Source organism: Hyperolius riggenbachi, chromosome 4 (genome assembly GCF_040937935.1).
Source record: "Hyperolius riggenbachi isolate aHypRig1 chromosome 4, aHypRig1.pri, whole genome shotgun sequence".
NCBI classification, from domain to species: Eukaryota; Metazoa; Chordata; class Amphibia; order Anura; family Hyperoliidae; genus Hyperolius; species Hyperolius riggenbachi.
The window spans coordinates 87,158,604-87,170,870 of record NC_090649.1 but is presented as its reverse complement, the minus strand read 5'-3'; the positions used below and the strand labels follow the sequence as shown (position 1 = coordinate 87,170,870).

Genomic DNA, 12,267 nt, shown 5'->3' with positions numbered 1-12,267 from the left:
ACCACATTCATTTCATCCTGATCAATTGCAGGGTAATGCACATTACAGAAGATAATATGACCCTATAACAAGAAATACGAGACACGTGGATTCATTTGCATTTTAATAATAGGATGTTCAATACAAGTCAATTATTAAGAGAATGTTCCTTTGCCTAATGTTTCATGTAATAACTCATTAGATGCCTAGTTGTTTTTCTTTCTTCTGATGCAATATTTTTATGCGCCATTCTTTACACCGTTTCATACGATTCTATTGTTTTTCTTTTGAATACAATAAAGCTCTGTTCAAAGAAATTGAAAAATCCCAGTAATAAATTGAAAATCTCGGCCTGTGTCCTTTCCCTTCGCACCTCTGTAAGCTTCCTCCAATCGGAAGCGGGGAGGGAAGGGACACAGGCGGGGAGCCGCGTTATACAGGAGGCGGGGGAGCAGCGCTGAATGACAGGGCAGAGGTAAATAACAGGCTAGCGACATTCTTCTTTTGATAAAGGAAATGCCAAGAAAGCACAGGTCTGAAAGTCCTGGCCACAACAATAAATAAGGAAAAGGGCAGAAGAAGGGGAGGGGGGAGAGGGATACTGGAACGCATAATAGGAAGTGAATAATTGCAGCACTTGGGGCCTGGAGGAGGTATTGGCTGCACTTAAGGGACAGGAGGGGTTAATGGTTGCAATACTGTATGCAGTGCAGTCATTAATCCCTCCTCCTCCCCAGACTCCCCAATCCTGATCACCAAGTGAAGCCATTAACTTTGCTGGGTAAACTTATACTTGAGTCAATAAAAATTCCAGCTAAAGAGGGTTGAATATTGGAGTCGACTTGTATTCGAGTATATACAGTAATATGAAGTGCAACTGACAAAACTGCACAAATTATGAGATGTCATGCCAATATGGATTGGAGTCTCAAACAAACATTTCTCACACAGTGTGGAGTCTGCATACTACTAAGACCTGATGCCCTTCTAAAGGCAATGAGAGGCCCGACTCCGTAAAAAAGCATGTACACAGGCACAACAACTGTCAAACAAAGCAATGAGGGAGAAATCGCTAGGGCAACCATTCTTTGTTCAGGCATATACAGAGATATAGAGGTGGCAGGAGGGTGATATAGAGAGGGCAGGAGTGCTGTATATAGAGAAGGCAGGAGTGCTGTATATAGAGAGGGCAGGAGGGATGATGGCAGGGAACAGGATGGAGCAGCTTTTGGTGAGTGATGCAAAGTGGTGAACAATGTGTTATTTCCTTGCTAATAGGAGGCATACATAACTCTGCCCCCTCCACCTGCCGCTTTAGTTCCATATGTGTTACACTGCACACAGCGCGCAGAGGGGCTGCGCTATGTGCGGATGTGTGATAATTGAGATCAGATATTCTTCCGACCTCAATTAAACTGAGCCCACACACAGCGCAGCTCCTCTGCGCGCTGTGTGCAGTGTAACACAATGATCTAAAGCAGCAAGTGGAGGGGGCGGAGTTATGTGCGCACAGCGGGGAGGAAGAACTGTCACTTCCTCCCCAATATTATCTGACGTTCTGCCTCAGTCGAAGACTTTGACTGAGCAGAACGGGGTCAGAGTGGGCACAGGAAGGGGGAGGCTGGTGTTGTGTACTAGTCGCTGCACCAGCAATAAAACAATATTAAAAATATAAAGGGAGGGGAAAAGAGGGTAAGCAGTACTTTAACCTCCCTGGCGGTCAATTAAATCCACCAGGGAGCCAGCGCATCACTATTTTTTTATTTATTTTTTAATCATGTAGCTAGCCTAGCGCTAGCTACATGACAGCCGCTGAGCTGCGGCATCCCCCCACCCCTCCGATCGCCTCCGGTGATCAGGCCTGTCAGGAAATCCCATTCTGAACAGGATTTCCATTAGGGCTTCCCCCGTCGCCATGGCGACAGGCGCGATGACGTCATCAACGTTGTGACGTCAGAGGGAGTCCCGATCCATCCCTCAGCGCTGCCTGGCACTGATTGGCCAGGCAGCGCACGGGTCTGGGGGCACCCTCTGATGCGGCGGATAGCGGCGAATTGGCGCGGAGCAGCGGCGATCGCATGTAACACGCAGCTAGCAAAGTGCTAACTGCGTGTCTACAAAAAAAAAATTGTGCAAATCGGCCCAGCGGGGCCTGAGAAATCCTCTTGCGCGGCTTACCCAGTGTCCAGCACGGGGTTACCGCTAAGGAAGTTAAAGGACAACTGAAGTGAGAAGAATATGGAGGCTCCTATATTTAACGGTTCAAACAATACCAGTTGCCCGACAGCCCTGCAGACCTATTTGGCTGCAGTCGAGTCTGAATCCTACCAGAAACAAGCATGCAGCTAATCTTGTCAGATCTGACAACAATGTCAGAAACACCTGATCTGCTGCATGTTAGTTTAGGGTCTATGGCTAAATGTATTGGTGGCAGAGGATCAGCAGGACAACCAGGCAACTGGTATTGCTTAAAGGGACTCCGAGCAGTGCAGAAACTATGGAAAGATGCATATCATTTTAAAGCTCTCTTTCTCCTCTTTCCAATAATATATAAATCGCCGCCCTACGCCTTTTAGTTTTCGCTATTTTCGCGATTGAAATTGCCGCGGCCGCGATTTCAATCGCGAAAATAAAGAAAACGAAAAGGCATAGAGCGACGATTTAGGTGTCGCCAGAAAGAGGAGAAAGAGAGCTTTAAAATGATATCCATCTTTCCATAGTTACTTGTATTACACAGGACGACCCTTTCCCCAGTGTCAGCAGCTCCATTCAGCAGAAAAAGTCAGCCTGTGTAATACAATATAACTATGGAAAGATGGATATCATTTTAAAGCTCTCTTTCTCCTCTTTCTGGCGACACCTAAATTGTTGCCCTACGCCTTTTAGTTTTCTTTATTTTCGCGATTGAAATCACAGCCGCTGCAATTTCAATCGCGAAAATAGCGAAAACTAAAAGGCGTAGGGCGGCGGTTTATATATCATTGGAAAGAGGAAAAAGAGAGCTTTAAAATGATATGCATCTTTCCATAGTTTCTGCACTGCTCGGAGTCCCTTTAAAAGGAAATAAATATGGCAGCCTCCATATTTGTCTCGCTGTGGGCATAAAAAGATACAGAGGCTTCCTCCAGCCCCCATGAGCACCGATGCGTCCCACGCTGTCCTCCTGGGTGCCTCTGTTCAGCTGCAATCACTCACAGTAATCTGGCTCAGTCGCGGCAGTCGGCTCTGCTGCGCATGCGTGGCCCCTCCATGGAGGGAGGACAGCGTGGGACGCATCGGTGCTCATGGGGCTGGAGGAAGCCGCTGTATCTTTTTATGCCCACATCTCAGGTACATATTTATCACTACATGTAGCTATACAACAACATCATGATTTTTGCTGGGCCGTCACTTGCGTTGTTTCTGATTCACAGGAAACCATCTCCTTTCTTTGCAGTTTGGCTGAATTCCTGGCCTTTTTAAATCAATGCTGAAGTTTTCTTTTTTCCCTCTTTACTTGCTTGCTCTACCATATCTCCACAGTCCAGCACAGCACTGCATATACATAACTGCTGGCGGTTACTTGCAAGGTAGTCAGTACAGTAAGCTTTTTTTGCCGATAAATCCCATTAAAGAATTATACGCATGGTAAGAAAGTCATACTGGTGACACCTGGACTGGAAATCCTAGGCCACTGTCTGCTGGTTTTATTCCTTAAAGAGGATCTGTAACATAAAAAGATCCCCTGGGGGGTACTCACCTCGGGTGGGGGAAGCCTCCGGATCCTAATGAGGCTTCCCACGCCGTCCTCCATCCGTCAGGGGTCTCGCTGCAGCCCTCCGTGGAGTCCGGGCAGCGGTGACGTCATTATTTACCTTCCTGGCTCCAGCGCAGGCGCTCTGACGGCTGTCGGCTCCGAACTACACGGAAATACCCGATCGCCGTCGGGTCTGCTCTACTGCGCAGGCGCAAGTTTCCGGCGCCTGCGCAGTAGAGCGGACCCGACTGAGATCGGGTATTTCCGTGTAGTTCGGAACGGAAAGCCTCCACAGCGCCCCCCGCTGGAGCCAGCAAAGGTAAATATTAAACTAACAGTCGGCACAGTCGCCGGCTGTTCGGAGGGCTGCGGAGAGACCCCCGTGGGACAGAGGACGGCGTGGGAAGCCTCATTAGGATCCGGAGGCTTCCCCCACCCGAGGTGAGTACCCCCCAGGGGATCTTTTTAATGTTACAGAGTCTCTTTAAAGCTGCATTATAACGGAGAGCCTTACCTTGTCAAAACAAGCTGCCAGTTGATCTGTTTATTGATCAGACGCACAATCCCCAGGGGGAGAGAGAATTTTGCTGGACTGTAGAGAAAAATACAATATAACATGTTAAACCCGAGAATGACTTAAAGAGTAACTGTCGGGCATAATATGAAAAATCTACTCTTTATTTTTATCTGGTAAACAAGTAATGAGGATGCTAACCAGGCAATCCAAAAGTTAAAAATCATTCTTAAGGTGCCCATACATGGTACAATTTTTCTTTTTTTTTTTATTAGATAATTTAGTTTGATTATTCCGTTGGATCAAATATAAAGATTTTTCCAGCATGTCCGATCAGATTTTTCTCGAAAAAAATCGTTCAAATTTCTTGATCGAAATTTTTTTTTCTCAACTTTCTTTCGATTCGATCATTTAGATCGAGTAAACTGGAAAATCGAACATTTTTATTGTATCGTGTATGGGCACCATTATTTTTCTTCTCCATAAAACATCATTCCCTAGTTTCCCTGGCTCTTATTTGGTACATCTGCAGCACAAAGGAAGTTGCAGGGCATGCTGGGTTTTCTTTTTTTCTTCTTTACTTTCCCCTCAGACTTAACTAACGCAGCCTGATTGGCCCTCCTGTTTTCCCCTCCCACACCTCTGTTCCTCTCTGATTGGCCAATATTTCTCAAGCTGAACCAATGCACTTTCTACTGCAGAGCTGGGTGGGAGTGTCTGAAGACTGGGAGGAGGCCGGGCAATGATATACAGAAAGAGTAAGGGAGGAAAGTATGTCAGGATTGGCTTCAAGATAGACACAGACAAAATGGAAAATCCTAAGAAGGATTTTCTCTTTTGCTACTATGGAAAAATCACTAAAATCAAAACGTGGACAGTGCAATACATATTATTATTTAAGCAGAGCAAGTATTTATCTACTTATATATGTGGGGTTTTTTTCTGAGATAGTATGGCTGACAGCTCTACTTTAAATATGTACAGCAGAGAGTACAGCCAGGGGAGACACTGCAACAATACTCAACAGCTGCAACTTGAATGGGTGTATAGAGGTCAGAACTAAAAACAAAATGGTCCCATTCTTATTATTTAGCATTTATGTAGCACAGACATCTATCACAGCGCTTTACAGAGTACATAGACCTGCTGTCCAGTGCTGAAAGCGGCTGTTCGGATTCCGAACCACGTGGTCCTGAATTCAAACAACACTAATCAGAAGATGCAGCAAAGATGTAAAAACTGCTGCCAGCACCAAGAAAGGTCGATATCAAGTACTGGTATGCTCTCCAATAAGCACTCCATGCGTCACATGCCTCTAATTTATGCTCTACATAGGGGTGGAGCCAGACCCAAGATCATTAGGGTAGGGGAGCGCTAATGGGTGAGCTGCAACTTATCGTTGAATTTTGACAAGGAAATTTAGGAGTCAGCTTATGGACTTATTAAGTATATACAGTACACCGGACTCTAATGTAAAATGACAATTCCTATACTTGCTACAGCAACAAAGTGGATAGGAAGCTGAAGCTGGACATAGACACAAACAGCAAACTTGTCTTCATGGCTGGATAGTGTACTGGTTGAGGGCTCTGCCCCTGACACAGGAGACCAGGGATTGAAACTTGGCTCTTCTTGTTCAGTAAGCCAGCACCCATTCAGTAGGAGACCTTGGGCAACACTGCTACTGCCTATAGAGCATGCCTTAGAGGCTGCAGCCATGGTGCTTTGAGTCCGCCAGGAGAAAAGCACAATATAAATGTTATTTGTCTTGTCTCTGTCATGTTTTTATGGCCATCTGTAATTTCACTTTGACAATGCATGTAAGCCACGTGACACAGGTGACTCTGCTTCTGAGACATGTTGCCCTGACCTGTCACTACACGCTGCAACATGTTGCCGTGACATGTAGTTAACAAGAATCAGGAGTGACAGTCACTAGCGTCAGCGTCACTCTTCAAAAAGGCTGACAACCGATTCTGGCAGCTAAAATCTCGCAGTAATATTAAATAAATGTGGCTGTGTCATGTCACAGCCTCTAGAAACAAGTCATGCTGGTATTTAGCTGCAGCAGAGACAGTGTGTGACATGGCCCAATGTAGCCATGCAGTCCGCCTCGCAGGCAGAAAGGAGGTGGTGCTGCGCTCACTCTCCTACTCCTTTGACATTCAGATCCTGGCACAATCTGGGCCTTGGACACCTAAAGGATTTGTTGCAGCTGCATCATGACCCCACAATCTTAGATTAGAAGGATTTATTATGTGGTCACCCCCAGAGTCCACCTCAAAATCTTTGGAGACAGAGCCAGTTCTGTCATGCTGCCGCTACACTTTGGAACTCCCTGCCACCCCCAATCAGGACAACTCCATACCTGAAAGCATTTAAGCCCAAACTGAAAAGCCACCTGTTTTGTCTTCTGGCATTTATGAACACCTGACTATTTCCTCTTTAAAACAGTCCAGCCTGCAACCTTGTATTGATCTGAGACATACAGTGGGATGCGAAAGTTTGGGCAACCCTGTTAATCGTCATGATTTTGCTTTATAAATTATTGGCTGTTACGATAAATGTCAGTTAAATAGATCATATAGGGGACACACACAGTGATATTTGAGAAGTGGAATGAAGTTTATTGGATTTACAGAAAGTGTGCAATAATTGTTTAAACAAAATGAGGCAGGTGTATACATTTGGGCACCACAAAAAAAGAAATGAAATCAATATTTAGTAGATCCTCCTTTTGTAGAAATTGCAGCCTCTAAACGCTTCCTGTAGGTTCCAATGCGAGTCTGGATTCTGGATGAAGGTATTCTGGACCATTCCTCTTTACAAAACATCTCTAGTTCATTCAAGTTTGATGGCATCCAAGCATGGACAGCTCTCTGTAACTCACACCACAGATTTTTAATTAATTATATTCAGGTCTGGGGAATGAGATGGACATTTCAAAACGTTGTACTTGTTCCTCTACATGAATGCCTTAGTGGATTTTGAGCAGTGTTTGGGGTCGTTGTCTTGTTGAAAGATCCAGCCCCGGTGCAGCTTCAGCTTTGTCACCGATTCCTGGACATTGGTCTCCAGGATTTACTGATACTGAGTGGAATCCATGCGTCCCTCAACTTTGACAAGATTCCCAGTCCCTGCACTGGCTACACAGCATGATGGAACCAACACCATATTTTACTGTAGGTAGCAGGTGTTTTTCTTAGAATGCGGTGTTTTTCCTCCATGTATAATGCCCCTTGTTATGCCCAAATAACTTAATTTTAGTTTCATCAGTCAACAGCACCTTATTTCAAAATGAAGCTGGGTTGTCCAAATGTACTTTAGCATACCTCAATCGGCGCTGTTTGTGTTGTGGGTAGAGAAAAGGCTTCCTCTGCATCAATCTTGCATACAGCATCTCCTTGTTTAAAGTGCGCTGAATGGTTGAACGATGCACAGTGACTCCATCTGCAGCAAGATGATGTTGTAGGTCTTTGGTGCTGGTCTGTGGATTGACTGACTGTTCTCATCATTCGTCACTTCTGTCTATCCAAGATTTTTCTTCATATGCCCCTTTGAGTATTATCTTGGACTGAGTCTGTGGTCTTCCATTTCCTCAATATGTTCCTAACTGTGGAAACAGATGAAATCTCTGAGACAGCTTTCTGTATCCTTTCCCTAAACCATGATGGTGAACAATCTTTGTCTTCAGGTCAATTGAGAGTTGTTTTGAGACCCCATGTTGCTACTCTTCAGAGAAAATTAAAAGAGGAGGGAAACTTACAATTGACCCCCTTAAAAACGCTTTCTCATAATTCGATTCACCTGTGTATGTAGGTCAGGGGTCACTGAGCCTACCAAGCTAATTTGAGTTCAAATAATTAGCTCTGACGGTTTTGGAATCAATAACATGACAAAAGCGCCCAAATTTATGCACCTGCCTAATTTTGTTTAAACAATTATTGCACACTTTCTGTAAATCCAATAAACTTAATATCACTTCTCAAATATCACTGTGTGTGTCTCCTACATGATATATTTAACTGACATTTTACTGAATTTACACAGGAAAATCATGGCGATTAACAAGGTTGCACAAACTTTCGCACCCCACTGTATCTATGCGCTTTTAGTCCTATACAAATGTTTTTTATTATTATTTTATGATTATTATTTAGATATATATAAAAATATATATAAATATAGAGCTGGCATCTTCCACAGCGTGTACAGAGTATACGGCCTTGTCACTAACTGTCCCTCAGAGGGGCTCACAATACAGTCCGTACCATAGTCATATGTCTATGCATGTGTCGTATAGTGTATGTATTGTAGTCTAAGGCCAGTTCCGGGGGGGAAGCCAATTAACTTAAAGAAAAACAACAAAAATCCTTGCGCTCCTATCTGGAGGATACAGTCACCCATATGCATGTGAATCTTCTTTTCTTGGAGTGATAATGTACTGTGCCGCTCCAAATGTTAAGGGCAAGGAGAATTATCTATAAGAGAAATGGAGCGCACAATAGTGCATTACCAGTGTTGGTTTTTTATTTCAAGCTTTAATGTTATAGTCACAAGATTCAAGTTTTAAAAGCGCTTCTCAGCGGTGAAGCCAACCGCTTGCTTTCCCAGGCAGGGCGGCAGCAGCGCACTGTGGCCAGCAGCGCGGGACCCGGTGATTGGGGAGAGCCGTCTCGCTGTCGGGATGGGCGTGGCTGGAGTTCAGTAGGCGTGCAGCGTCATTACGCGTTTCGGCGCTCTGCGCCTTCGTCAGATGACGCTTGCACGCAATACGGAGGGTTTTTAAGTCCCCTCCATAGGTTGTCATGGTACCAATCACCGGGTCCCGCGCTGCTGGCCACAGTGCGCTGCTGCCGCCCTGCCTGGGAAAGTAAGCGGTTGGCTTCACCGCTGAGAAGCGCTTTTAAAACTTGAATCTTGTGAGTATAACATTAAAGCTTGAAATAAAAAAACAACACTGGTAATGCACTATTGTGCGCTCCATTTCTCTTATAGATTACTTAAAGAAAACCTGAACTGAAAATTAAAAGTCGAAATAAGCATACACAAGTCATACTTACCTTCCATGTAGTCTACTCCTCAGTGTCTTTCTCCTGTCCCGAGTCCTATTTGTTCACTGTGATCAAGGGAATTTTCCGTCCTCCATTTTGAAAATGACCATTACCCATAACAGCTTTCTGGTCAGCACACAGTTAAACTGTAACATCGCCCACTTGAGCCATAGGGAAACATGGACATTACCAGGGTCATCAGTTTTCCTCTCAGCTATAACTGACAGCAACTGATATTTTACTGACAGCAACTGATATATTTCAGTTCTGACAAAATGTTGTCAGAACTGGAAGGGATTATTGTCAGAAGAAAATGGTGAGCTTCTGAGAGGAACTGATGGCAAGGTAACTATGTAATGTTCATTTGAAGTTACCTCAAGTGTTTATTTTAAAATTTTTTACTCAGTACAGGTTCTCTTTAACTGTATGTTTTTGGGGGCGTGGGAGGAAACCAGAGTACCTGGAGAAAACCCACACAGACACAGGGACAACATACAAACTCCTTGCAGATGTTGACCTGGCTGGGAATTGAACTGGGGACCCAGCGCAGCAAGGCAAGAGCGCTAACCACTACGCCACACCATACTGCCCCATTTTATTATTACTTACTAGCCACAAAGTCCGTTTAATAATGGCTAGAGAGGTGCTCAGTGCCTAATTTAGGCACCGGAACTCAAATTAGACAAAAACAAGATCATTTGGCTGCCAGCAATAGCTGGTGCCCGAATTACATAAAAGGAGCAAAAGGACCTTCAGCAGGTGCAGGGGAGCCATCTTTCAGCTTCACCCTGCCGCAAAATTTGGCCATGGTGATATTAAAAATGTACCAGGACAAAATGCAATGGAGGAAACGGAAAGTAAAGCTACTCGATGATGCAAAATTCAAGATTGAAAAACTAAGCATGCCTAGGTTAAGGGCAAAGTATGGAATGCCAAGAATTTCAATCTTCATAAATTATGAATACTAATGTGCAAAGCATAACTGACTTGAAATGTAATTTTGCATTGAGCTACCGCATATTAGATGAAAGCTAAATCTAGGATTGCAGTGACCATTATTTCAGTATCAAACAGAAACAGCTACAGACAGGCACCATATGCACTTAGTGTTCTCCCCAGGCCCTTTTAGCTGGATGCTCCACTCGGCTAGTTTTGGTGAGCACCCAGCTGTCATCAGCTCACCACCTCCTCTGCTGTAAACAGTTGCACACAGAACCACCAGCCCTGCATTCTCTCATCTCGCCCCACCCGGCTACTATTTCATGCCACCCGGCTGGAAAAAATTTCTGGGGAGAACAATGCTCAAAGACAAAGCCAATATTTAAGCTGTACCGGAATTTAATGCAGAAATAAGGAGGTCAGCTCATCTATAGCCTAAGCAGCTTTAATGCTGGGAATGCACTACGAGTTTTTTCGGCAGATCTACTTTACAAACGATTTTCTGATTGATTTCCATTCACTTCTATGAGAAAATTGATCAGAAACAACTGAAATCAGATCAGACCTGTTGGAAATTATCTATTGAGCCATCTATCTGCCGGAAAAAAACTCATGGTGTATCCCCGGTATAAAAGTCAATAAAAGTCCAGGTGGCGAGATTTGGCAGCAGGGATTTGTGTCAGGCTACCAAAAAGTGTGTTTTGTCACCTGACAGTGTCAAGCAATCAGCTGTGGCCTGAAATCAATGACTAAGCTACTAATTAGCAGCAGCTAAAGCTCTGTATACACAGGTTGGTTTACCATCATTGAAAAATGAGCGATCCTCAATGGTCTGCGATAAATTATTATTATTTATAAAGCGCCAACATATTAAATGAATGACGCTGGAATTCAACGATGGCACAATGGTGGTCAAACGATCCGATTGTTTGCTTAAAATGGACCTGAACTCAGAACTCCTCTCTGCTCTAAAAGATACACAACATATTAACCTTTAAAACAAAAAAACATGTATATGTTACAGCTGATTCAAATCCTAAAATACATTTGCACACACAGTTTCTACTTCCTGATTCATGGAAGCAGATATATTGCTTACAGCCTGTGCTTTCAAATGGGCTTATCTGCCATAGGCAGTCATGTGACACAGGGGAGGATCAAATTACAACTAGTGATTAGACACAGATGAGGGGAATTAAACAGGCTAAACTCTCTAAATACATTCAGGGTGCATTTCTCTGTTTTCCTTATGTCCTGTGCAAGAGTTCAGGCCTACTATACCAGCGAAAATGAGGACCCAGAAGTGTGGAAGAGAGATAGTTTGTTATTTAACAAATGACTAACACCGACTACTGTCCAAACCGATCCATTAATACGGATCGGTTTACATGGACGATAATTGCTTTCTTTTACACGATTTTCAGCGAATCCTTTGTTTGCTTCGGACAATGGTGGTCAAGCTTGTGTATGGAGCTTTCGGCTTGGAGGCAAAGCTTTCACAGACCAATGACCGTAGGATCAGTGGCTTTGCTCCACTGCAAACTCTGCATGGCAAGGAGGGAATGTACTCTCCAGCGCAAGCTCTGTACAGGGAAGACAGCACCCTCCTATGCACGTTTCACACCGTGAGAAGGAAAATCATGCACCAAAAGAGCACTGCATGAGGAGAGAAAGCACACTGAAGCCTCATAGCCACACATGTGCAGAATGCTCCCAGTCACGGGAGTGTAATCAAGGAAGTGCGCAGCCAGGCCAGCGCATGTGCAGTACTGTGCAGCTCAAGTGACTCAGCTACTGCAAAGTGCTGAACAGCTGAGCGAGGAGGACGACCTGGAGGATAGTGAAGGACATACCGCACAAGGCTATGGGGGCTGGAAGAAGCCCCAGGTAAGTAAAAGAACAATATTTAAATTAACCTCTGGTATCCTTTAGGTGCCTTTTACACTTGCCTTTCAAGTGTGTGTTGCATTTTCCTGTTTCGCAGCAGGGTAACACAAGGATAAAGCAAGGCAATGAGGCCTAGCGCACTTACCGCGTTAGGTTGT

The 12,267-nt window shown here is 44.3% G+C and overlaps 1 protein-coding gene across 2 annotated transcripts in view; it reads right to left on the bottom strand.

The window, feature by feature from the left end:
- NBAS (NBAS subunit of NRZ tethering complex) overlaps positions 1–12,267 on the bottom strand; it is a 916,216-nt gene that overhangs the window by 859,790 nt on the left and 44,159 nt on the right. For both annotated transcript variants that reach the window (XM_068280281.1, XM_068280282.1), the window contains exon 4: positions 4,230–4,307. In XM_068280281.1, coding sequence (XP_068136382.1) covers positions 4,230–4,307 — 78 coding nt within the window. The remainder of the gene's footprint in view (positions 1–4,229; positions 4,308–12,267) is intronic.